This window comes from Parasteatoda tepidariorum, chromosome 5 (genome assembly GCF_982258835.1).
Source record: "Parasteatoda tepidariorum strain Cologne lab strain chromosome 5, Ptep-v5.0, whole genome shotgun sequence".
Lineage (NCBI taxonomy): Eukaryota > Metazoa > Arthropoda > Arachnida > Araneae > Theridiidae > Parasteatoda > Parasteatoda tepidariorum.
Genome location: NC_141759.1, coordinates 107,374,890 through 107,400,033, shown reverse-complemented (window position 1 = coordinate 107,400,033; position 25,144 = coordinate 107,374,890). Strand labels below are relative to the sequence as shown.

Genomic DNA, 25,144 nt, shown 5'->3' with positions numbered 1-25,144 from the left:
GCGATCTACCCCCTACCCCCTTAACGAGGATCTAAAAACATAATTCTTTTTCAGTCATTTTTCTTCCAAACATCTCTTAACATTTTCTCTCGACATTCATTTCAATTTTTATTTGAATTTTTTCTGCTTTTAATGATGTTTTTTTTATTATTTTTATTATTATACAACGTATTTTGCTTTTAAATACACTTTGCAAAAATCGCCCATAAGTGAGACGGAGGCACGTGGAAAAAAAAATCTCTTATCAGTGTTTCTTTTAAAAGGATATTATTTTGGTGTCCAGTGATTGAAACTGTTGTGTTACTGCTCAAAATCTATGCGTTACTTTCTTGACTCTGAATTAAATTCCTTGAAAATTTTTAGTGATTCCTCTAGATTCTAGAACACATGCAAGCGAATTATTTATAAAATAAATAAATAAATAAATAAAAAATAAAAAAATAAACTCATAAATTTTTTGATTTTTTTCTTCTTCTTATCTATTATGAATTCTCGTACTGTCGTATTTAAAAGCTCACATTAATGTTTAATCTTAATTCTATCAAGATGTAAAATAAAATAAGAAAAATATTACACTTGCTCATCAAAGGCAAATTTTTTTCTAATTTTTACCAATTTTCCAATTTTTTCAAAACTGATGTAGCCTATTGGAAATAATCACTATTGTGCAAAAACAATTCTCGTGACGTCATTCCAGAACAACAACGAACATATAAATTAAGCGAGGCCCAGGGGAAATTACTGCTGCTGATATGTCAGGCGAAAAGCAATGGCTCGCCTCCCAACCAGGTGAATCGCGTTCGAATCCCAGCGATGACTTATCAAAAAGAATTCCGCACCCGGGTCTCATCGACCACAGTGCTGACGTAAAATATTCTCGTGATAGACGGATTACGTGTTGGAGTTCCCTCGCTGTCAGGCTAACCATCGGAGGTTTTTCTCTCCATAAAACGCAAATGCGGGTTAGTTCCATCAAAAAGTCCACCACGAAGTTAAATTTTACCCAATACTTGATCAGGGAGTTTCATTGTCTTCTTGGTTGGGACCAAAATTAAAAGGTTACGGAGTAGAACATTGGTAATGGTAGTCGTAAACTCATCACTTGGGTTATATATATATATATATATATATATATATATATATATATATATATATATATATATATATATATATATATATATATATATATATATATATATATATATATATATATATATATATACATATAAGGTATGTTTGACAAAAAGGTATGGCCGCCAAGACCAAAATAATAAAATAATCTTGGTTTTACTCATTGCCTCTCGAAGTCGGAGAATCGGGTTAAAATAGAATTATCCCGCCAAAACTTTAAGTGGGCCAGTTATGAAACGGGTGAAGGCGTTTAAAACTCAAAAATCACCCTATCTATAGCGATGAGGAGTCATAAAGTATTTTTACTTTGAAAATGGACACCTCAACATGGAGAGTCATACTGCTTGGTGACTAATTTATATTGCGGGACAGGAATTCTGAAAATATAAAAAGGAAATCATGTGCATTTTTAGTGCAACAATACCTTCAATCAATCAAACATACAATGAATATACATGCTATAATATAACATTTAAAATCCAGTTTAATCTGTAGAAAATATAGGGTCATTCAATATTATTTTTATAAAAACTAAAGTTAAAAATTTAAGTTTATTAAGTATTAAAAATTTAATTTTTTACAATGATTCTAAAGATTGGTATAAATCACTTTTTGTTCTTTGCGATGTCCTTTCAAATGAGCGTTTTAATTTTAGAGAAGAAAAAAAATTACCCCCATTCGTTTGTTTGCTTTTACAAGGAAAACTTCGATGAAAAATAAACTGCAGCGCTCGCTAAAGAGTTTACTTTTCGGTAATATATTTCTCTAAAAATATGTATATTTATTGGGATTTTTGTTATTTTCAAAATTTACTTTGAACTATAATGTCTGGGTGACATTTTACACATTCAAATTGAGTTGATAATCATTATATGATTCATGTATCGCTTTTAAAACGTGCCGTCCAAAGATTTTTGCAAATTTTTATAATAAATAAATGTCACCTATAACGTGTTTCCGATTTAATTTTAAGATAAGATTGTTTTTTTTTTTTTTTTCCAATCCTCCCTCTCATCCTCGTAATAAAAAAAAAGAGCGATGATGAATGAGCACACACGTTCCCCAGCAGCCAATCAGAGGCTGAGAAGACAATTCCGGCACGAAAGATGAAAGAAGGTGTGACTTCATAAAACCCCCTTCTCACCTTTTTTTCTTTTCTTTTCTTCTTTATTTATTTATTTTTTTTTTTTTAAGAAGAAGAACGCGGTTTGTTTTGAAAACTCACCACGCGTCTTTCTTTTGTCTATCCTCCTTCGCTCTTCCATGATCGTTTTTCCTATTATCGTTTTCATTTTTACTGTGAGTTCCCGAACGATCAGTTGTTCGGAAGAAGTCTATTTTTTTTAATAGATAATTTTTTAGAACAATTTTTTCTAATAGACTCGGTTTATTTTTTGCGATTAATATGTTACATCAGTACTCTCAAGCAATATCATTAAGGAAAGATTCCAAACAAACGATTGCTAACTAACGATAAAAGAGTAAGCAGATGATACCCGTATCAAAGCTGTTGGTTTCGATATATTTTAAAGCATTCGAAGAATTTCGAACAAAAACATTTTAAGAAAAGGATTTGGGCTGACAAAGTGAGTGAGGGGGAAGAAGGAAAAAAAAATAAATAATAAATGCACGTGCGCTTTGGATCGATTTGGGGGAGGAGGGGGATGGCGCACCGGTCGCTGCTCAACGCGACGGTGCGAAGATCAGTCCCCACCCCCACTTCATAAAGTGGTCTCCAGGAAAGTGCGGACAGCAGTTCATCCCCCGATCATCTTACCTTCTTCAAAAGAGTTTCATATCAACAGGTTTCTTCTTGCCTTTTTTTCAATTAGGAAAAAAAAAAAATTTTAATGCTGGTGCGAAGTGATTTTTAATCGGGGCATAAGCGTGAAAAAAGAAAAACTATATTATTTTATTCGAGTAAAAAATCTTGAGTGAATTTAGATTGATTTTTACGACACAAAAGAGTGAAATAAAATGAGAAATGTAGAAGTAAAAGAGAATTAAAAAAAAAAAAAAAAATTCTTCCATTTGAAGTTTAAAAAAATAAAAATGCTTCGGGAGTTTTATTTCCTCGTTTTAGTTGTTGAGTTGATGCGGCGAACGAGTGGTTACCAGGGGGGTATGTTCGCGGCTCAACAAAACCCTCCCCCAGATCCATGCTACGAGGAGATGTCCGAATCCAGGCGGTGCATTCCAGATTTCGTGAATGCCGCATTCGGAAAAGAAGTGAAAGCCTCCAGCGAGTGCGGGACACCGGCCAGCCGGTACTGCACCACCTCCACCGACGAGAAGGGAGAGGTGACCCGGAATTGCCAGATATGCGACGCCAGCAATTCCAAGCGGGCCCACCCCACAGCCTACCTGACAGATCTCAACAATCCGAACAACGTGACATGCTGGATGTCGGAACCCTTCTCTCAGTCCCTTCACAACGTCTCCCTCACCCTCTCCCTGGGGAAGAAGTACGAGCTCACCTACATCAGCTTACAGTTCTGCAATCAGAAACCAGATTCTCTCGCACTGTATAAGAGTATGGATTACGGTAAGACATGGCATCCCTTCCAGTTCTACTCGAGCCAGTGCAGGAAAATGTACAACAGGCAAAACAGAGCTGTCATCACGAAGGCCAACGAGCAGGAAGCTCTCTGCACCGATGCACAGTCCAACGTCGATCCACCGATCACCGGTGCACGAATAGCCTTCAGCACACTGGAGGGCAGGCCATCGGCCTACGATTTCGACAACAGTCCGGTGCTGCAGGACTGGGTAACGGCGACGGACATCAAGGTGGTCTTCAACAGGCTGGTAGGGTGGATGGCCGAGCTGGGCAGCGATAACGAGTCCCTGAGCCAGAGAGACACTTACTTTTACGCCGTGTCTGACTTTGCTGTGGGAGGACGATGCAAGTGCAACGGTCACGCGTCCCGTTGCATCCACAACAGAGAGGGTTTACTGGTGTGCGATTGCAAGCACAACACGGCCGGCCGAGACTGCGAAAAATGTAAACCGTTCCATTTTGACCGGCCATGGGGAAGAGCTACAGCACACGAGGCACACGAATGTGTCGGTAAGTCCATCCCTTTTTTAACACATCTTTTAGTCTCTTTTTTTTCTCTTTAATTTCGGTAGTTTAAAATATATATTTTTTTAAAATTTGTTTCAAATTAAAAAGGTACACACATTAGTTTTTAATCAAAAAAATTTTATAAGCATTTTTAAAATGTATCTTAATTATTTTTTCGTCTTATTAATTTTTTTACAACATTATTTATTAAAATCTTAAATTCTGTCCATATCTTAAAAACAATTTGGAACAAAATTTCTAAACAGTACATATTCCAAATTGTACAGTTCCTGTCCAAATTATTCGACTCACTCTAAGATTCCATGTAAAATCTTAATCTTAATTATCAGGTAACAGCTTTACTGTTTTTACGTGAATGAAACAGGTTTGCATTTGTTTATGTTCAATGGGTTAAATTAGACGAGTGGATGAATTAGGCGATATATAAAATAAATATAGAATATTTATTAAACAAGGTATTTACATTAGCATATTACGATATTTAGGCTAAATTATTAGACGCACTGTAGTTTTTTTAATAATTGCATGTTTTGCACGAGTTTGTTTGCAATACTTTTGTATTTAAACATACATGTAATGGGTTTTTATTCAGGAGATTTTTTTTATACTTCCCTATTTGTATTTATTCTTAACGTATTTCATTACAATGTTAACTCACTGATACACGAACGTAAACAAGTGCAAACCGCGTAAAAACAATATATGAAAGCAATATAGTATCACCTGACAATTAAAATTTTACAGAGAATCTTATAGTGCGTCTAATAATTTGGCCAGACACTGTAACTGTAACTTGTTTTAGTTTTTGAGGCGGCATTTTGTTTCAAAGCTGGGGAAAAAAACGTGAAAAATACTTGAGACTGAGAAATAAAAAAAGAATTCCAAAAAGGTTAAAAAAAAAAAAAAAGACTTATTTCGTGTTCTAATTGACATAAAACCATAAGTTTGTCACATTTTAAAAATAATCCAATAGATTATTTATCGCTTGAAATAATGAAACAAACTTTTTAAGATTCTTTTAAGACGAAATTTCCAAAGAAATTTTATAAAGGTATTATCATCGAATAATTCTTTGACATATCTCGGTTTGAAAATCTATTTCTGGAGATGAATAACGAATATATTGTACATCTTAAAAATGTTTTTCTTTACAACATACTTATTTTTATGATGTTGTTTATAGAATAGATTTTTAATGAGAAAACGAGGAACTCAATTTCCTCGTAAAACATCACTCAAAAGATGACGACGAGTTTCTTAATTAAAAAAAGAATTCATATTTTCACGTCTGACATAAATAAAATGAGTTTTGAAGGAAAAAAAATTACGTCAAGTGAAAATAAATTTCAAAAACCAATACATTTTACAAATTGTGTAAATTATTATTTCTTTCGTATTTGAATTTTGATGATAAGAACTCATCCCAAATATTCACCTTTATATTATTATAATGAATCTCTATGATATAGAAATATATACGCGACTTTTATGTTATATTATAACATAAACGTCGTTATGTTCTATCACAGTTTTCCATTGTTATCGTCTGGAAAACTGTTAAGGAATCATCTTGCTTCATGTACAAATTGTATTTCAATATATCAGCCTGCTTGATAAGCAAGAATATTAAATGATTGTTATCAAATTTGTTTCAAGAATGAACCTTTTATTTCAAATGTTTTTTTTTTAAACTGAGCAAAATTATTTATGTTCACTTAATAGAATCGCCAGGGAAATGTTAGGCCTCGGGATCGAACAGAATTCATGTTCGTTCAAGTGAATAATTTCAACTTTCGTAGAAAAAACTGTTTAATGAGAGGAGTCAACAGTTATTGCGAAGCAATCATCGGAGTCAGTACCTGGCGGAGTCAGTACTACAGTACCTGGCCAAATTAGTAGACGCACTATAAGAGTCTATGCAAAATTCTAATTATTCTGGTGATACAATACAACTGTAATTGTTTTTACGCAGTTTGCATTTGTTTATCTATTGGTTAACATTGTAATGATATACTTCATACATATAAATATAAATAGGAGGTATACGAAAAATCTCCAGAATAAAAACCCATTACATATATGATTAAATAGAAAAGTATTGTTATATAAACTCGTGCAAATCATGTCATTGTTTAAAAAACTGTAGTGCATCTCATAATGTGATCTAACTAATACAATAATATAATACCTGATATAATAAATATTCCATATTTATATAATATATCGTCGAATTTAATCCATTGATTCAGGAGCTTAAACAAGTACAAACCTGTTTCAGTCTTGTAAAAACAATAAAACTGTATAGAGTATCACCTGGTAATTAAGATTTTATATAGAATCTGACAGTGCTTCGAATAATTTGGCCACTGATTGTATATATCTCACACAATACTCTTAAATAAAAATCTTATTTTTAGTAAGAATAGGTTTCATCATTGTAACTGCAATGAAAATCAAAACATTTGAGGAAATATTTTCGTAAAATACGAACATATTTGTACCTTACACAAATAAAAAATAATTGTGGTAGATTATAACGCATCATAAAAAACTGTTGTCGATGTCGTCGATGTAGTTAGCGCAAAAGGGAAGAAAGAAAAGAAAGTTATGACTGTGTAATTTAAGTGTAAATTATTGTTTGTCTTTTATTGAACAATACTTAGAAGTAATATTATTTTTTTAATGATACCTTCTTAATGGTATTCTCTGCTACTGTTATGTTTTTAATTTTGACCCATTTTCAATGAGCATCGGATTGGATGGAAAGGAACCCTTCGAAACACAATGTTTATGGCAATAAGCATTGTAACACACACCTCTTTCCTAAAACTTTATTAAGTATACTCATTCAAGTGTTTACCATGATGTACTTTTCTATTAAGTACTGTTAATGGCATGAAGCCCTTTATAGACATATGAAAATATATTGTAAATAACCTATACTTTCACTTTATTCTTTTGTCAGTTTAATCTGCTGGGGAGAAATAACAATTTTTTATCAGCTATTATTATAAGCGTTCATTTAGTATTTAATGACACTGCTTTTGAATGTTTAAAAATAAATAAGTTTTTTTTTAAAATTGCTTTTATTTTTTTTATCAGTCAATATCTTATTCTTTCATTTTATATATATATATATATATATACAACAAAATAAATAAATACAAGAAAACACGAAAGAAAGTTACGAAAAACAATAAGTTTCATTTATTGCGCATAAGCTGCAAGTAAACAGAACTCATTAGATAAGTTCAAAATGAAGATAAAACAAAGGAAAATAATAGACATATGCAAAAGGGGGGGGGGAATAATAATGAAAAAAATAACAAACAACTGATTAAAAAAAAAAAAGATTACATTTTTCAAAAAAAAAAACAGAAAATAAAAGACATAATCCTTTCATCAGTCCACACGATTATATCCGCAAAAAAAGAGTGCTTTGCGGTAAATAAAATAAAGTAAAATTGAAGTAAAATAAAGTAAAATATAAGTAAAATTGATAAGTTTTATTTATTGCGCATATCATCAGTTTATGAAGAGATTATATCTTTTCATTGTTTTGTTTTCTGGCTTTTTAATATATATTTTTTCATTTTTTGTTCAATATTTTTAAGAATATTTCATTTTAATAATTTTTCTTCTCTTTTCGTTAATCTTTATTTTCCATGTTTTCTCTATATTTTTTACAAGCGCAATACTTGCATTATATATTTTAATTTTATTGTATATATATATTAACATTATTTGCCTTCAGCATTTAAATTAAGATATAAATTAAATAAATAATAAATTAAAATTATTTTCAATAAACAGAGGGTTTAATTGAAGTTAAATAAGAGATAAGGAAGGTTGAGATAACATACCTTCAATATCTGACTCATTAAAAAGATATTATTTTTAATACTAATGTCTGTGTAATTCGAAATAAAATATTAAGGAAATTAATTTTAATGCTTGCAAATGTCATTTATAATTTTATTTCAGTCATCAAAATTACTTTTAGTCATGAGACATCAAAAGTACATTTGTAATGCAATACCTTACATGTAATTATCGATTGCATGTAACATGTCATATTTTAAACCCATACATGTAATACTTGTAACCCATACTTACGCATGCATTTAATATTTTAAACGATATCACGTTAGATGCAGCAAGCAGATTTTGATCTCAAAAGTTACTTTTAAAATGTAGTGTTATGCGGGACTTAACCTTAAACTTTATTTTTCAATTTTAGCTTCTTTAAACGAAATTAAAATATCCGATTAAGGAAAATATTTGTCTTAGAAATGAATTTATAGTTTTCTAGTGTCCTGCGCGATGAATTGAACTAAGTAATTGACGATTGAACTAAGTAAAAACTGTAACTTCTTTTAATTTTTAACCTAATAATGACTTCAAAATAGACAAAATAAAATTTTATATATTATTCTCTAACGTGAAAAACTATTTGTAGAAAGCTGATTGAAGACTTTTCGCGAAGAAAACAGCCCGTGTGAGGAAAATGATGACATTTGGTTTTAAATTCTATTTTTGCGACATTATTCAAATATTTATTCAAATATTTGGTTGTCCCGCAGTGGACTGATAGTTAAGAGGCCGTTTCAAGTAGAACATCGAAGTCCAGCATCACGGGCCGCGGTCAGTGTGCAGGTGACCACTTGGATCAGTCTACGAAAGGACCGAAGGTGTGCGGTATGGGTCCTCGTTCAACTGTTCTATCGTTAAGTGCTGGACTTCGCGCGCAGGTCGTCAGGCTACCGAAGCGGGGGTACCAGCCCCTCTGCAGAGGATCAAAATTGTGATGGCATGTCTTTGGATCATCCTCGGGGATGTTTCCCAGACCATCGCCAATAGTTCATTGTGCAGCTCTAGTGCAACGTAAATAAACGACAACCACATCAAACATTTATTTACGTCAATGTAAGAGATATTTAAAGAAAAAAAAAACGATTAAAAGAATACATTTTTATATTGAATTTCACAAAATTCTTTCGATTTAACCGAAGTTCGAATGCGCAGTGTAGGAAACAGTAGCTATGTTATTAGAAACATTGGTATGGATAAAATTTTACACGCATGAATCTCTAAATTCGGTTTCCTTAATTTTTATGTTTCCAATAAATACAATTTGTTTGAGATAAAACAGACGTGAAATGGAGCATTGAAATATTTTAAAAATACGAACGTTATTCCATCTCTTCCAAAAATGTGAAGTTTAAACTTTTGTCTCTGAAAATATTTTTTTTCTTCAAGTGAAACACAGCCATTCCTCAAATTCTTTTTAAAGTTGAAAGAGATGCATCGTTTTGCAATGATGCATTCTTTACTAATGAATTCCATGTTGTTATATAAAGTTGATGTGAAATAAAAATGATTGAAAATATTTAATGCAGATTCGAAATAATTTGTTCTCTACAAGGGGCGTTTCAAAATAGAGTGGCCTTTTGTTTTAGAGTCCGCTCTAGTGGATGGGTACCTATGAAATTCTATGGGGAAAAAGAAATCTGCAATTAAAAGCAGTTCGAATTTCGTCTACAAGTAAACAAATGAAGAAATGAAAAAATATCGATACATAAATTGCTACTAATTAAAAGAATTAAAGTTTAGATGATTACAGCATTTTTCATATACATTTAAAAAAACAAATGGGGATTGCCGATACTCTTTTTATAAAAAACATTTCTAAAGCTTAAAAAGGTTGTATTGAGCTCCACAAAAAGTAATAATGTTTTCTTTCTCTGTCACTTGTACAAGCATTAACTGTACAGGGATTTATTTCATTTTTTGGGTAGCAGTTTGTACAAAATTCAACTTAAATTTGAAGTTTTTAATGTATAATTTTTTTAAGTACTTTATATTTGCCCAATGTTGCTTCAATATATTTGCTCAATTTGGCTCAATCTATTTCAGACTAAATGTGGATTTTTCTGTCTGACTGCGTTGAGGTAAATTTGAATTTATGAAGTTGCAGATTCCACCTCATAAATTCAGCTATCGGTGTAAAAACTATAAAACTCAATCATCAAATAGTAACTAATATTTATGAAAAAAGTGAAAACAACATTTGTTTATTTTTAATAACTATAAACAACAAAGTTAAAATTGCTGTTGTTCTAGCACACAATAAAAAGCATTGCGTGTTATTCATACCCAAAATCAATATACAATTCATCCACTGACTATTGCGGAAATGTTTTTGTAACATTTGTTTGGTCAAAATTTAGATTCTATAGATTAAGAAGAATGGAATGGCAATTTTATAAAAGAAAGCACAAAACCTTTTTTTTTTTCAATTTATTTTAAACGCATGCTATCTTTGAAGCCTTTTAACAACATTTCGTAAAATATAAGTTAAAATGCATAGGTCCATGGGACTGACACACGTATGGCAAAATGGCTTCCGATTTTAAAAAAGGGTATCATGATATACACTTGAATAGCTTAGTAGAAGAAACACGAAAGTGACTTTATAGTGAACCTTCAGTATGAGCTTTACGATTCCCATTTTTGCTTTTTTTCACTCAATCATCATGTTTTTAAGCATATTAGTGAAAACATAACTCGAAAAAATTCTTCCCTATTTCACCTTGAGTTCCCTATTTCATTCTTCCCTATTTCACCTTGAGTCACCAAACTCCTTGAAAAAGTTTCTTCCAAAAACAGGACCCTATTTGCACAAATTCACAAAAGCAGGACCCTGGTTGAAAGAATGTGACTTAATGTTTATTTTATATTCACAAATTACGAGCAATTCTTTCACAGTTTTACAAAAACAGGACCTTTCACAAAATGTCTGAACAGACCCCTGATATATTATATATATATATATATATATACAGTCAATTCGCTATAACTCGAAGTACGATAACTCGAATATTACTATAACTCGATTTTTTTTATGAGGTCCCGACTCTTTTATCTTTAATTTCATGTTAATTATTCTCGATTACTCGAATTTTACTCCCTTTAACTCGATTTTTTTCGGATCTCTTAAAGCTAGAAAAAAAAACCTAGGAACTGATATCTTGCCCCTTCCTTTGCAACACACACTATGTCTTTCGCACTCTTCATGGAGAAGCTAAGGCTGTCCTTCTTGAAGTATGTGAACAGTGGTTAAATGAAACGTTACCAAATTTACTTGAAGCATACAGTGAAAATGATGTTTTCAATATTGATCAAAGGGGTTTATTTTTTAATTGTCTTCCAAATAACTATGATGTTTAAGGATGAAAACTGCTCAGGGGGTAAAATGAGCAAGAAACGTTTGACTGCCCTAGTTGAAGGAAATGCGCCTGGGACAGAGAAATTGCCCTTACTTGTTATCGGAAAATACCGAAATCCCCGATGTTTCAAGAATGTTAAACTTGTAATCCAAAGGATACGTTTTAACAAAAAGTTTTGGATGACATCAGTTTTATTTGAAGACTATGTAAGAAAATTGGAGACGGAAATTCTTCGCTAGAAAAAGAAAAGTGATACTCTTTATGGATAAATGCACAGCTCATAGTGATCTACCTAATTTGAAAGCATTAAACTTGCAGTTTCTCCCGCCAAACACAACAGCAAAGTTGTAGCTGATGGACCAGGGTATCATAAAGTGCTTAAACAGTCTTATCGTAAATGGCTTGTCAGAAAAATGATCTTAAATATTGTAAGCATTTAGAAGATTTGTAATTAATAAGCATCAATTAAATAATCCGACAATATTTTGAAAATCCAAAACCGAAACTAACGGTAAGTCGAACTTCCGATATGTCGAAGTTTTTCGTCAGTCCTATCAGATTCGAGTTATCGCGAATTCACTGTATATATATATATATATATATATATATATATATATATATATATATATATATATATATATATATATATATTTATATATATATATATTTATATTTATATATATATATATTTATATTTATATATATATATATTTATATATATACATATATATATATCAGGGTTTTGATATATTAACTAGGACCGGGCAAGGAACCGATTTCGAAAGAAAAATGAAACAATCCATTGTTTGATTTGATTTTTTTTAATTGTTATTTTTATACTGAAAGGCTAATACTATGTCTGTAGATTTTAAGACAATCTATTATTTTTGATATTAACCCTTTACCTGTTTTTGACATAATATTAAGCGATGTGTTATTCTGCTCACGTAATATTACTGTTTAGCATTTCCTCGATTCATCATATTAGATTTGCCTATAATAAAAGCATTAAAACAAGTCAATGAAAGCTTCAAATAACTATCGAATAAGATTCTATTTAAACATAACTTTCTTGAAAGATTTTTATGCATAAGTCAGTATGTTTTTATGTTATGTCATAAGTTCTTTTACAGATGCATTTTTTAGCATTATCAGACGGATTCCATATTATGATGAAATCAAATGAATGAAGGTGTTAAATATAAAAAATTTCTGACCTCTTTTAATTTTGTCTTCGACCCGAAATGTTGTTGAGGGCGTAAAGAGACCGTCTTGTATCTTCCACATTTACATGGAAGTGTTTTTCTTTTTTCCATAACAAAAGATTTTATGGGGCGTCCCGGCGCCAGTCTAAATCCCCTCCCCCCCTCTCCTACGACCATCCCTTTTTATCCAGGAAAAGGACTTTCTTGGAAACAGTTGCCCTGCAAATAAGATAAATTAAATCTACCATTGAGGATTAAAATAATCTTCCAATACACACATCAAATCGATCGGACATAAATAATAAGTCCCCCGCAAGTAAAAATTATAAAAATTTTAAAATTTTGGGGATTTTTTTTTTTTTTTAATACGACAGCTAATTCCGTTTTTAAATGGGGGTTGTTATGTGACCATCAAATGGCAATTTTTTTTCCTTAAGTTATCCTATTTTAAATTATATCAAAATTTAGGAACTTAATTTTTTTTTAATAAAATTTTTAAAAGATTTTTTTAATGTATTTATGTTTTAATGTTTAATGTTTATATATATATATATATATATATATATATATATATATATATATATATATATATATATATATATATATATATATATATATATATATATATATATATATATAAAACATATATATATATAATATATATATATATATATTAAAAAAAAAGCCTTTTATATAATAAAAATATAAAGTCTTACATAAAAGCCTTTTTATATAATATATGTATATTCTTTTTTTTATATAAATTATTATATTTTAAATATGACAATTAATTCCGTTTTTAAATGGGGATGGTATGTGTTCATCGCATGACGAATTTTTTTTTTTATCTTATCATATTTTAAATTATATCCTATTTTAAATTCCTATTTGTTATCCTATATGTCCTCCTATAAATTCCTATTTGTTATCCTATTTTAAATTATATCAAAATTTAGGAACCCCTAATTTTTTTCCTTCTAAATTTTTTAAAATGCTTCATAAATGATTTAGAAACATTTCCGTATAAATTTCACCGCAAAGAAAGGATTTCACGTAAAAAAAGTCAAAGAAAAGTGTCAAAAAGAACCAAAATGATGTGAATTCATTGGTACAGTACTTCTTTTTATCAGAAAAATTTATGCATCAAATCCACGGTGGCAAAGTGGTGAAGCTATCTTTTCTTGAACCAAGGTTCTATCCCTAGTTTTTTCGTGAATTCCTATAAAGTGAAGCACTCACCACGTTGGTCTCGAAATGGTGAAGACTTCGTGACATACATTGTCAATAACTGGCTATAGGGTCACGGTGGCTCAGATGTTGGAAAGCTCGCCTCCTAACGAGGTGACCCAGGTTCGAATCCAAGAGATGGTGCGTCGATGCGAGTTGTGCTCTCCGCCCACTCCGAAAACAGTGCCCCTGTAGCAGATTTTTTTCAGGGCTTTTTGCGACACGCCTTTTAAAAAATGATATTTTTCTGTAAGATACTTTTATAACAATTATACATGTAACTAATTTAAAGTAACGGAGGCGTCAACTTCAAAAAAAAAAATAATAATAATGACTTTTCGGTTAAAATAAAATAAATATTTTATTTGAATAAGTAATATTTTTTGTAAATTCTAATATTATGGCCGATATTTCCGCATTTTGTAGGGGGTAAACACACTAATTATTTTCTTTATCGCATTTTGGAAATCATCGTCACATTTAAAAAAAAGTAATAAAAAAATCGTGAAATCCGTAGCAGTATTACCGAAAAAAAAATCGCCGGCGAAATCATGAGAGTCGAACTCTTTGAAAAGGGTTTACTAAATGCGTGTTTTCATTTCGAGATTCAGTTGTTGTTATGAACAATATCGTATTAAGAATACAGGATTTTAAAAAAATATGTGGAAAACAATAGTAATCTATACATAATAATAAACGCGGCTGTGTGTGTGTCTGTCTGTCTGTAATCACAATATATCGCCCCAGAAGCCTCGCCCAGGCACGAAACTCGGCACATAATTGTGTTTTGACATAATGAAGAAGTTCTTTTTTTCTTTTTCAAAAATTTGAATTTGTTTTTTAGTTATCAGTCATTTTGTAAGAAAATCTAGGCTTTTTCGTCCTCAAAGAGCCATATTCAAAAAACTATTAAAAAATGCATATCTTTTTTCCACTCTTATAAATGTATGCTAATGCGAACCTTACAATTGAAATAGTAATTTTCGACAACTTAAACCAATAATATACGAAGGAATTAATAATTTAATTGTAAGGTTCGCATTAGTTTACATTTATCAAAGTGGAGAAAAGTTTAACTTTTCTATTAAAAATGTGGCAACATATTTGATACGTATATAGAACGCTTCGCTTTGATATATTTGTCGCTGTTCATAATAGTTATAATAAGTTTTTCTTCTTCTTTCCTCGCTCTATTTTTTTTTTTCTTAAGCGAAGACGATAATTTTTGTAGCGATATAGAAATAGAAATTGATACCATAAAAATTATATAGAAATAGAAATTGATACCATAAAAATTATATAGAAATAGAAATTGATACCATTAAAAATTAATTCGTTTTCGTGTTCTTTTCATGTATTTAGCATTTTAGTTTTTTTTTCTTAAGCGTTGTAGCTATATAATATATAAAAACATATGCTACTAAACTTCAGATTTCCTGCTATGTTTTAAAAAACTTTATTTGTGAAAACCTTTAGCGTGGCGGAGAGCTGGCCGCCTTAGGCGGCTAGTAACTAAATAAGAAAAAATAGAATGAAAATTTCGGCAGAAAAGAAAACTAAATTTTTTTACTGTCCAAAGGAAAACTCTTTCTGCAAGAACTCGGTTACTTTCTGTGACGTCGCCAAGTTGCCACGTTTCTGCCACGAGGAACAGTGCTGACGTAAAATATCATCATTGGTTGGAATCCCCTTGCCGTCGGGCTAACCTCGTGATTGTTTTTTTTTCTTCACCTAACTTAAATACCATCAAGAAAGTCCCCTCTTGCCTTAACGTTGATAGTCATAAACCCGAAAATGAACCAATGAAACAAAAATCAGCGTTTTACTCAGGTTTCACTATCTACAATCCGACGACTAATCGAATCCTAAAATATAGCGAAACCCTGGGACTTAGTGTATAAATTTCATCAGAAAAACTATTAATTATTTTAAAACGGAAGAATGAAATTTTCATTCGAATCATTTTATCAATACTAGTCTTAAACATGGTTATTAGTACATGAGGAATTTAATTTCATTGTATGCATTGTATTAAAAAAAAAATTATGGTTTTGGATGAAATAAAAACGAAAGAGGAGGAAAATCATTTAAAATCCCAAGAAACTGAATAAAAAATTTGATGATTTAAATTTTTTTTAAAAATGGTAACAAAAATAATCGAGTCTTTATTCAGTTATACTAATGCAGTTCTTCATTATTCAATATACTGCTATTGCACTTCTTTCAAAACAATTAAATAATTTCCTGATCACAGGTTTTGAAAATCATTATGTATAAATTAATATATATTCCTATCACTCCTATTCCGAATTCTTAACATTTCATAAAAGAATCCTAACACTCATAATCTTCCCAAGTCAAAATGTTTGATGGTTTTCCATTAATGGACCAACCTAATCTTGATAGTAGCCATCAGTAATTCCATCATGAGCCATTATATTTTTGATGGCAACCAACATAAGTAACCATCACCCCAATGTAAGAATTCGGACTGATTTATGATGGTCCAACATAAAGAATAGCAAATTTGTTTCGATGGTTTGTTGAACCATCACGAATTTCCATCATAGTTTCTTAGAAATCAAATGTTGGAGCGATCATGTACAACCATTATCCCATTTCAAGAATTCGGACTGATTTATGATGGGCCAACATAAAAAAAACTACTGTTTTGATGGTGGAAAAGCAACAAGAATTTCCATAAAACCGAAAATGTATAGTTGAAACCATTATGGACTAACACTGATTATTGGTCCATGAGAGTCAAACTTCTAGCCATCATAGTATTAAAGTATTAAAGGTCAGCCATCATAGTATTAAAGTAGAATATTCCATCATGGACTGATGTAAGTTTGCTGGCATATCAAAATAAGTGAACGCATAATAGAAAATGGATGATGGTAACCATCAAATGATGTTGGACCATCATAAATCGCACTGAAACGAACATAAACCATCAAAATGATTTTATGGGACCATCAAGAATTTTGATTTGGGTACCACGGAACACCCTTTAGGAACCTCTGCAACAAACAATACAAAATTAGTCATGGCCAGCAGATGATGTGTCCTCTTCTCTGCGGTGCATCAAAAGGTTTTCTTAATCACTTTTGTATCACTGACAACATCATTCAGTTGTCGAAGGTTTTTTTAACCATTTATTTCTTTAAGTTGACAATAAAGTTCAAGTGCCTCGTGTTCAAATACTTTTTTTAGAATCATTTTGAACGCTCATGTAAACGGTTGCAAATGAGTCAAGCAATCAACCAGAGACGGTTCAGCTTCAAACAGAAACAATGAGCAGTGTTTCTACATCCTACATGAACACTCTTCAGTAAATCTAGACATGTCTTATCTGACCTGCCTACTGAAAATCGGTCAATGATCAATTAGTTACCTTTATATAATAACCGTAGTAGAACAGCCGACCCAATTAAGTGTTTACAGCTACTTATGAAACCTTGTAATTTTGAACCCAATCCTACAGACGAGAGAACTCCTGGATAGAGTATTAGGAGATATTTGTCGTCGTATAGGACTTTGATGGAACTAACCCACATTTTCGTTACATGGAAGACCACGAAAACCTTCCACGGAAAGTCTGACGGCAAGGGAGTCTAACCCATGATCCTTCCACCACTGTGGTTATTTAACGTCATCACCGTGGTCGGTGCAAGCCGGATGCGGAATTTGTATCGACCAGCCATGACCGGGATTCGAATCCGGTTCTTCTCATTGGAAAGCGAACTCTCTATCCCCCGAACCATTGCGGCTTATTAGTTACTATTATTTTATTTTATATCCGTCGTTGAACAGCCGACCCAGTTTTTGGGTTTACAACTACTGATATTCGACTCCGTAGCCTTGTCATTTTGTACCAAGCCAGAAGACAAGGAAACTCCCGGATCAGTACCCCAGAGTTATGATTTGTTATGGGAACATGGAGGACTTTGTGACTCGGTAGATTTAACGCGCATCAGTCACCACTTACTACACGGAGAGTCTTCGACCTGCGGGGATCGAACAAACGAAATCTTGAACATGGGCCCAGTGCCCGCATCTGCATCTCTGCTATTTTTATCAGTGATAAAAAGAAATATTAATTGATGACTCACTGCAGTTCTTAAATATTAGAAGAAACGCTGACCGAAGTAAATGTCTTCACGTTGACATCGAAGAGAAAAACCAGCCAAGAAATGTTTCTTCAAAAAAAAATCCTGGGTAAAATGCTTTCACGCCAACATTTCGGAGGAAATGATACAAATCGAAATCTCTCGGAATTTTTCGTTTCGGCCGATAACCGAAGCAAGCTAATCTCATGCCTAACTGAACACACGAACCATTACGTCCGATCTGCCGGACACACGGAATTCACGGAAGGAATTTCGTGACGACATCTTCCGAAGAATGATGTGTGTCGACGACCATTCCTTTCTTTTTTTTTATTCTTCTTTTACTCTTCAGCATTCCTATTGCCACAAATGATACTCTCTATCTTTTTTTAATTTACTGGAATCTAATTTGAATGCATTCTTCCTTCGTAGAAACCTTTCTTGGCATATGAATATTTTTATCTTATTTTAGGTTCAATTTCTGATTTGCGCTTGATACTTGCGATTGACACTTGATGTTAATACAGTTTTCTTCAAATATTAATTCATTCATTAAATAGGGATGAGCGAAAAACGAAATGGAATTTTCTGATGGGTTAAGCTTTAGTCATTGTTTTAAACTTTACTGTTGGCGATTCAGTTTTCACATGTTTTAAAGATAACATCAGTGATAATTACTTACTTGTAATTCTAATTAAACAACAACAAAAATAGTGCGTGGAGTCCCTTCGCGCGGAAGAAGTTAAACTTCGCAACCTGCGACGTTAATTGTAAAAGAATCAGCAGTCGTAGAAGGATCACTAGTTCTATTCAACGACTCTTTTTCCTGCTCGCTTCCGTGCTCTGTAATTACGGTAATGTTGTGCATTTTTCCCTCGTCGACCTCTTGAACCAGTGGAAGTGCTTGTGGTTGTCTCATCGTCTTGCTCTGGAAAATGTATTTGTATTAATAATGTATGTGAATGCGTCATAATGTAATTTCAGAAGAGAAACAATCAATTGATATTCACAAGAGACGTACCTTGACATAACCTTAAATCCGTCGCATTGTCCGTGGGTTTTTTCACTCATTTTTTACAGTTGTTATCCACTAAATTTGAAAATAAAAAATACTACCCTATTAAATTATAAGTGTATCAAAACAAACTAAAAAAATATTTATGGAAAGACAATACTTTTATTATTTTTATGCTAGTGAGAACCAAAACAATATGGAAATGAATGAGGGAAAACTGTATCCTACCACGTGATTTCCCGGCCAATAAAAATGTAGCGTTAAACGTTTAACGCAACCTTGTTGGAAGTCGCATAAGAAGTATAACTTCAAAAAAATAATTCATTGCGCATATTTAAATATTTAATTATTTTATATTCGTTGCATCAGATAAATTCAATAAAGAACATGACGTGGTAGCACGTGTGGTTCATGTCACCCAATTTATACTTTTATAATTATCTGATACCACACTCCTTTTTTTCTTCAATTCCTAACTATTAGTTCACAATCTCCCTACATATGTTTATATATCTTGTTCAAATTTTCAATCGTTAATAAAATACTTTTTATTCATTCACTCAACTTCAAATACAGCTTTTTAAACGTTTAGTGGATGTTAATACAGTTTTCCGAAATGCATAAATAATGAAATTTAATTAATTCATTTCAGTTTCATATGGGAGAAAAATTTTTTTAATTATTTCACAAAAAGTAACTAAAATGAAATTTTTTCTTTATTGACCCAAGTTAGAATTGACTTTAAAATTTTTTTTAAATTACTTGTTTGTATCTAACAAGCTTTTGATAGTTTAGGGTTAGTTATTTACTTCGAATACTCAATACTTCGAATCATTAAAATGAAGTGATTCGTGGTTTCAAATGCGATAATTAAAACTACTCATTTATTCATTTTTTATATTTCTGAATATTTGATTTTATTGCAATCGGGTATACTATAGCCTACGTCACAGGTAGTGTTATTCCAACTAAATTTAACTAGTAAACAGCATTTTCTGCGAACCTGATTTCTAGCAACAAATAAACATTAAGCGAAGTATGTTGTTACAAGTCACTACTCACCAGGTTGCAATTGTATTAGTCTAGTTCCTCTTCAAATAATAATTTTGTTCTTTTTATTTAAATTTACGAATTTATAGTAAACGTATTTAAAACTCAGTTTATTAATTAAACTAAAAGTTATTCCTAGTAAAATTTTCGAAGTCGAAGTAGTTGTGTTTTTTTCATATTATACCCAATTTAAACTCTATAGTGTTCACTATTAAACTGTCTCTAAAAACAGGCAACTGCAAACTATTAAACTTCCTACCAAAAACTGCTGATTGCAGAGCTGCATTGGTGTAATTTTGTCGCATTCATTATATCTCAAATTATGATTGGGCATCAAGATTGGGGATTATGCATAAAAAATAAAGCCGATTAAAGTAATTTTTGATAGAATAAAATGTGTGTAAGCATTTATATATGGCATTCATGTTTATATCCAAAAAATCATTTAAGTAGCTACCCTATTTCTGTGCAGATAATTAGAGTACAAATTAATGTAGGAAAATTTATCTGCAGTCGGACTTTCATTTTGCGAATTTCTCTATTTTGCGATTTTTTTTTCGAGGAACCAAGAACTTTTTGGAAATTTCTTCGTAAAATAACTTCCAAATAGCGAAGGGAATTTTCTATATAACGAACTTTTCTTCGAGATCCACCTTCCCTATTTCCAAAAATATTCCAAACTTGTTAACGCATTTTATGGGGGGAATTACCTTGAATTGATCTTCGCTGCTTTTAGAGAAAACAGTGAAATCCGTTCATTTTAATACAGGAATCCATGACAAAAATCAATTTACGGGAAAGCATAACAGAAATTTATAAAACATGGAACTATGATGTTATATAATTATTCGTAATAGTTTTGCTAAAGCTGGACTCTTAGTCAACGCGGAAAATTTGGACAGAGGACAAGGATGACATTCCTTTAGAAGAACTTTAAAAAAAATATGTCTAAGAGAAAACCAGGAAATTAACGATGATGTACTGATTAATGATTTTTCTTTTTAATGATTCTGAAGCTGCAACCACAGAAAGATTAACTGAATTAGAAGCGTGAAAAATAAAAACAATACAGCAATAAATTGTGAGGAAGACGAAGAAGATGAAAATGATTAAGAAATCACTAAACCTTCATATGATGAAATGTTCAAACCATTTGAAACAGTTCGATAGTAGATAATAATTTACAAGATAAAGGTGTATCAATTGCTATTTTAATTTAGTCTAGTGTTTATGAATTTAAAACCTGTTTTGTGTTGTTTAAGTGTTTCAAATAGTGATTTTCTATTTAACGAATTTTCCATATAAGAAACTTTTTATCGGGATTTAGCGATTTCGTTAAATAGAGATCCAACTGTATTAGCAAATCTAAATTTTATAATTCACATTAAGCTAGGTTGTATTGCTTTTACGGAAAAAGTTACCCACTAAATCATGATTTTAATATCTTTCCTAAAAACCCAATAGAGCATGTATTAATCGATTCAGAAAATGCCTCTCTATAAAGCATATTTTGAGCATGGAGTCGATATTTTGTACTTGATTCTTTTTATTCAAATACTATGAATCGAGATGATTGATGAATCAAAGATCGATATTTTGATAGTTTTTTTTTCATTACCTAAATTTTAAGTATTTTTTTCTTAAGTTAAATAAACTGCATTAAGAAACTGGTATTTTGTGATTAAACTTTAAGAATATAAAAATGTTGTGTGTTGAATGGCGTCAGAAATTGCGATGAAATATATAAATGAATAGCATGAATGAAATCGTCCAAAGTGTCATTTCTCTTTTGAATCATTAAAACGTAGGTTCGAAGAATTCTGCCCCAAACATTTATTTGCCAATGGAAATAATATTTTCATTCCTCTATTAGAAAAGACAGTGTCGATATTTGCCAAAAAAGTTTTCATCATTTCTAACAAATAATGTGCAACAATAAAGTTCGAACGTTTGTCTTCAATTTAAATGACACGTAAGTTATTTAGGATGTATACTTTTTTGAAACAAATGTATTGTATACTTTGTGAAATTAATCTAATTTAGATAATAATGCTCTGGTAGTGGAGCAATAATAGCAGAAAGTTTTCATGTCTACAGGTGACTTCACCAACATGTTGATCAAGCCAGTGAGTTTCTTTTAAATTGAGCTCCAATGAAAATAGATAAATAAACAAGTTATATAAAAAGTCAATTTCTACTTAGGTCAAAAAATAAATTTTTATTTTAGTTACTTTTTATTAAATGATTCCAATTTTTTTCTCTCATATGAAACTAAAATTAATTCATTAAATTTAGTTAATTAATTAAATTTAATGAATGAATTTAATATTTGAAAAAACTGTATTAACATCAAGTGTCATCCACTATTTATCCACGAATATAAAATAATTAAATATTTGAATGGGAGCAATAAACTATTTTTTTGGTTCAAATAGAGCTATAAGTTAGACATTATCACTGATGTTATTTTTAAAATATGTGAAAAACTGAATAGCTTGGAGTAAAATTTAAAACAATGACGAACGCTTAACCCATCAAAAAATTCCATTTCGTTTTTCTCTCATCCTTATTTAATGAATGAATTAATATTTGAAGAAAACTGTATTAACATCAAGTGTCATAATCCACTGCAAGTTTTAAAAAAAAATGCATTTGAAGTTGAGAGGATTAATAAATAGTATTTTATTAATGATTGAATAAAAACTATCTCTAAATGACACACCTTTCTACAATTTGGGTCCTTATCTAAAATTATTTCTTCAAATCCATTTTTTTAATCATGAAATAAGTTAGAAATTAGTTCTATAAATTTAACTTAGTGATTATATTACCTTTGACTAACTTCGTAACTTAAGGAAAATCAAGTTCTAACTTTCGAACAAAACTCAGTTTACCCTTCACAGTGCCAACTTATTTACAAAAATGATCTTTTTTTTATTGATTTCATAAATATTTGGCTTTTAAAATGGATCTTAAATCAAAGATAAAAATTGATAATAAAACTAAATGAAAACAGTTGTAACATTAATGATAATAGAAAACGCGAAATGAAAAAAGATATAACCTGAAATAACTTTCTTTCTGATGAACAGATTTTTACGATTTGTGGGGGTGCCTTCAAATTAAATCAGTACTAACTTATAATTAAATGAGATTCAGCTAACTTATAATTAAATCAGACACAAACATATTATTATTAATACATTTGTGGGGAGAGTAGATCTCGACAATGTCAACCTTCATCTATGAAAAAGGTACCCCTACATAGAATCCAGTTAACATGTCTCATGTACTAATGAATCGCAATTGTATTTTTGTAGTGGTAGACACACTACTGTACTCCCGCACCTGAATTTAATCTGTGATAGAATTCGATGAACAGATACCACTATTTGATTCATTGCTGTTTTGTGAGAAGCCGGGGAGAGGTGTATTAGCATCGCCGTACTTTTGGATGCTAATCGTGAGAGCTGTATTAAGTTCACTGTCGTGGTCGCTCCTATGTTGCTATTAGCAGTCGAGTGTATACAGGCCGACGTTGTGTCTGATCGAGACTGAGTAGCAACAGAGGGAGGAGGTGGTTAATGTCGCAGTCACAAGTAGCACAAGTATTTTTGTAGTGGTAGACACACTACACATTATACACATTACGATTTCTGACCATTAAAATAATGTGGGGGGCAGCCGCAATCTGGAAAGTGTGGTTCTAATAGTGAAGCAGTAACAGCGGTTAGGTCCTCTTTATTGTTAATTCCATTTTTTGCGTTTTCGTTCATATCTTTACAACTAATTACGCAATTAAAAAACAGTTGCATTCAATGATAAAAATCGTTTTCCCAACAATAGTTTCATGCAAATATTAATTTTTAATAAATCATTTGTTATTTAATATAATAATGAATGAAAAAGTTTGAAATATAAGTCATTAATTATTTTATCAAAAGTCACTACAAAGAGTATGAAGTTGTCGAAATTAAAGAGCTGTCGAAAACGTGGTTAAAATTTTTAAGAATCTTAAAATATTTCAGCATCTGATATATCGTGTTAACGTCATCATTGTAAAATTGATTTACCGGGCCCCGTGTGATTCACTGAACTATTAAACTAATCATTTCATTACAGTTTTACATTTTTCAAATTCTTATTCTTTATGCTAACACGTAATTTTTTTTTCTTTAATATACTAACATATTTTGTTATATTTTTAATACTTGTTTTTCTCTAAAGTCAAGTATTTCTTTTAATTGACACTAGATCTAAGTAAATGTGAAGATCTTTTTTTTTCCAAAAAAAGAAGATGAAATTGTAAAAAATTACTTTAAAGATATTAAAATTACTTTATTGACTTCCAGAAACATGAAGATGATACTAAAAGTATGCATGTTTTGAGTGTTCAAAAATTCACGCATCATTCCCACTTGGCAAGTCTTGAGAATGTTTGCCTATTATTGAGTCCTTGAATTTTATATTTTTCTGAAGCCAAAGAAGTTCCTATCATCAATTATACATTTAGTATTTTGATAAGAATTTTGAGTTCTCAAAAGTAAGCATCTGAATTTTCGCAGGCTTTCATGTGGTCCATAAGAAAGTAAGAGAGCTGTAGAGTTGGTATAATAATTATAAAGTTATCTTTAACTTAGAAATTTTAAATACAGATTTAATTAAATGGAACATTGCGGTGAATGTAAACTTAATAAAATAAATTCTATTTTCTTAGCTTTGCTATCACCATTTTACTATCTTAAGAACCCTGTGAACTCAGTTTAAAAGGAGAGTGTTGTATCAGATATATATAGTGATAATCAGTGAGAATCATAAACAGTGTGAGTGATCGAAAAACAGTGAGTACGTTGTCTGGATTTGGGTATTAAAAAAGAAGAAAATATCTGTTTTGTTGATTTATGCTACAAAAGAAATGATTTTTTCAATTTTAATATTAAAAAAACTAATTACTTGGAATTCTAATGTGTCTAACAATATCTATTTAAATACCATTTTGAATCAAATGAATAGAATTAAAAGAATGTGTAGTAATGTTTGTTTATCCAAAAACAAATAGACAAACTCTTTCAAAATTTGATAAAAAA

General features: G+C 30.9%; 1 protein-coding gene across 1 annotated transcript in view; it reads left to right on the top strand.

The window, feature by feature from the left end:
* Positions 1–2,845: 2,845 nt before the first annotated feature.
* The window catches only part of LOC107455212 (netrin-1), a 74,284-nt gene continuing 51,985 nt past the window's right edge, over positions 2,846–25,144 (top strand). Inside the window, exon 1 of the mRNA XM_087164713.1 lies at positions 2,846–4,201. Coding sequence (XP_087020839.1) covers positions 3,184–4,201 — 1,018 coding nt within the window. The 5' untranslated portion in view covers positions 2,846–3,183. The remainder of the gene's footprint in view (positions 4,202–25,144) is intronic.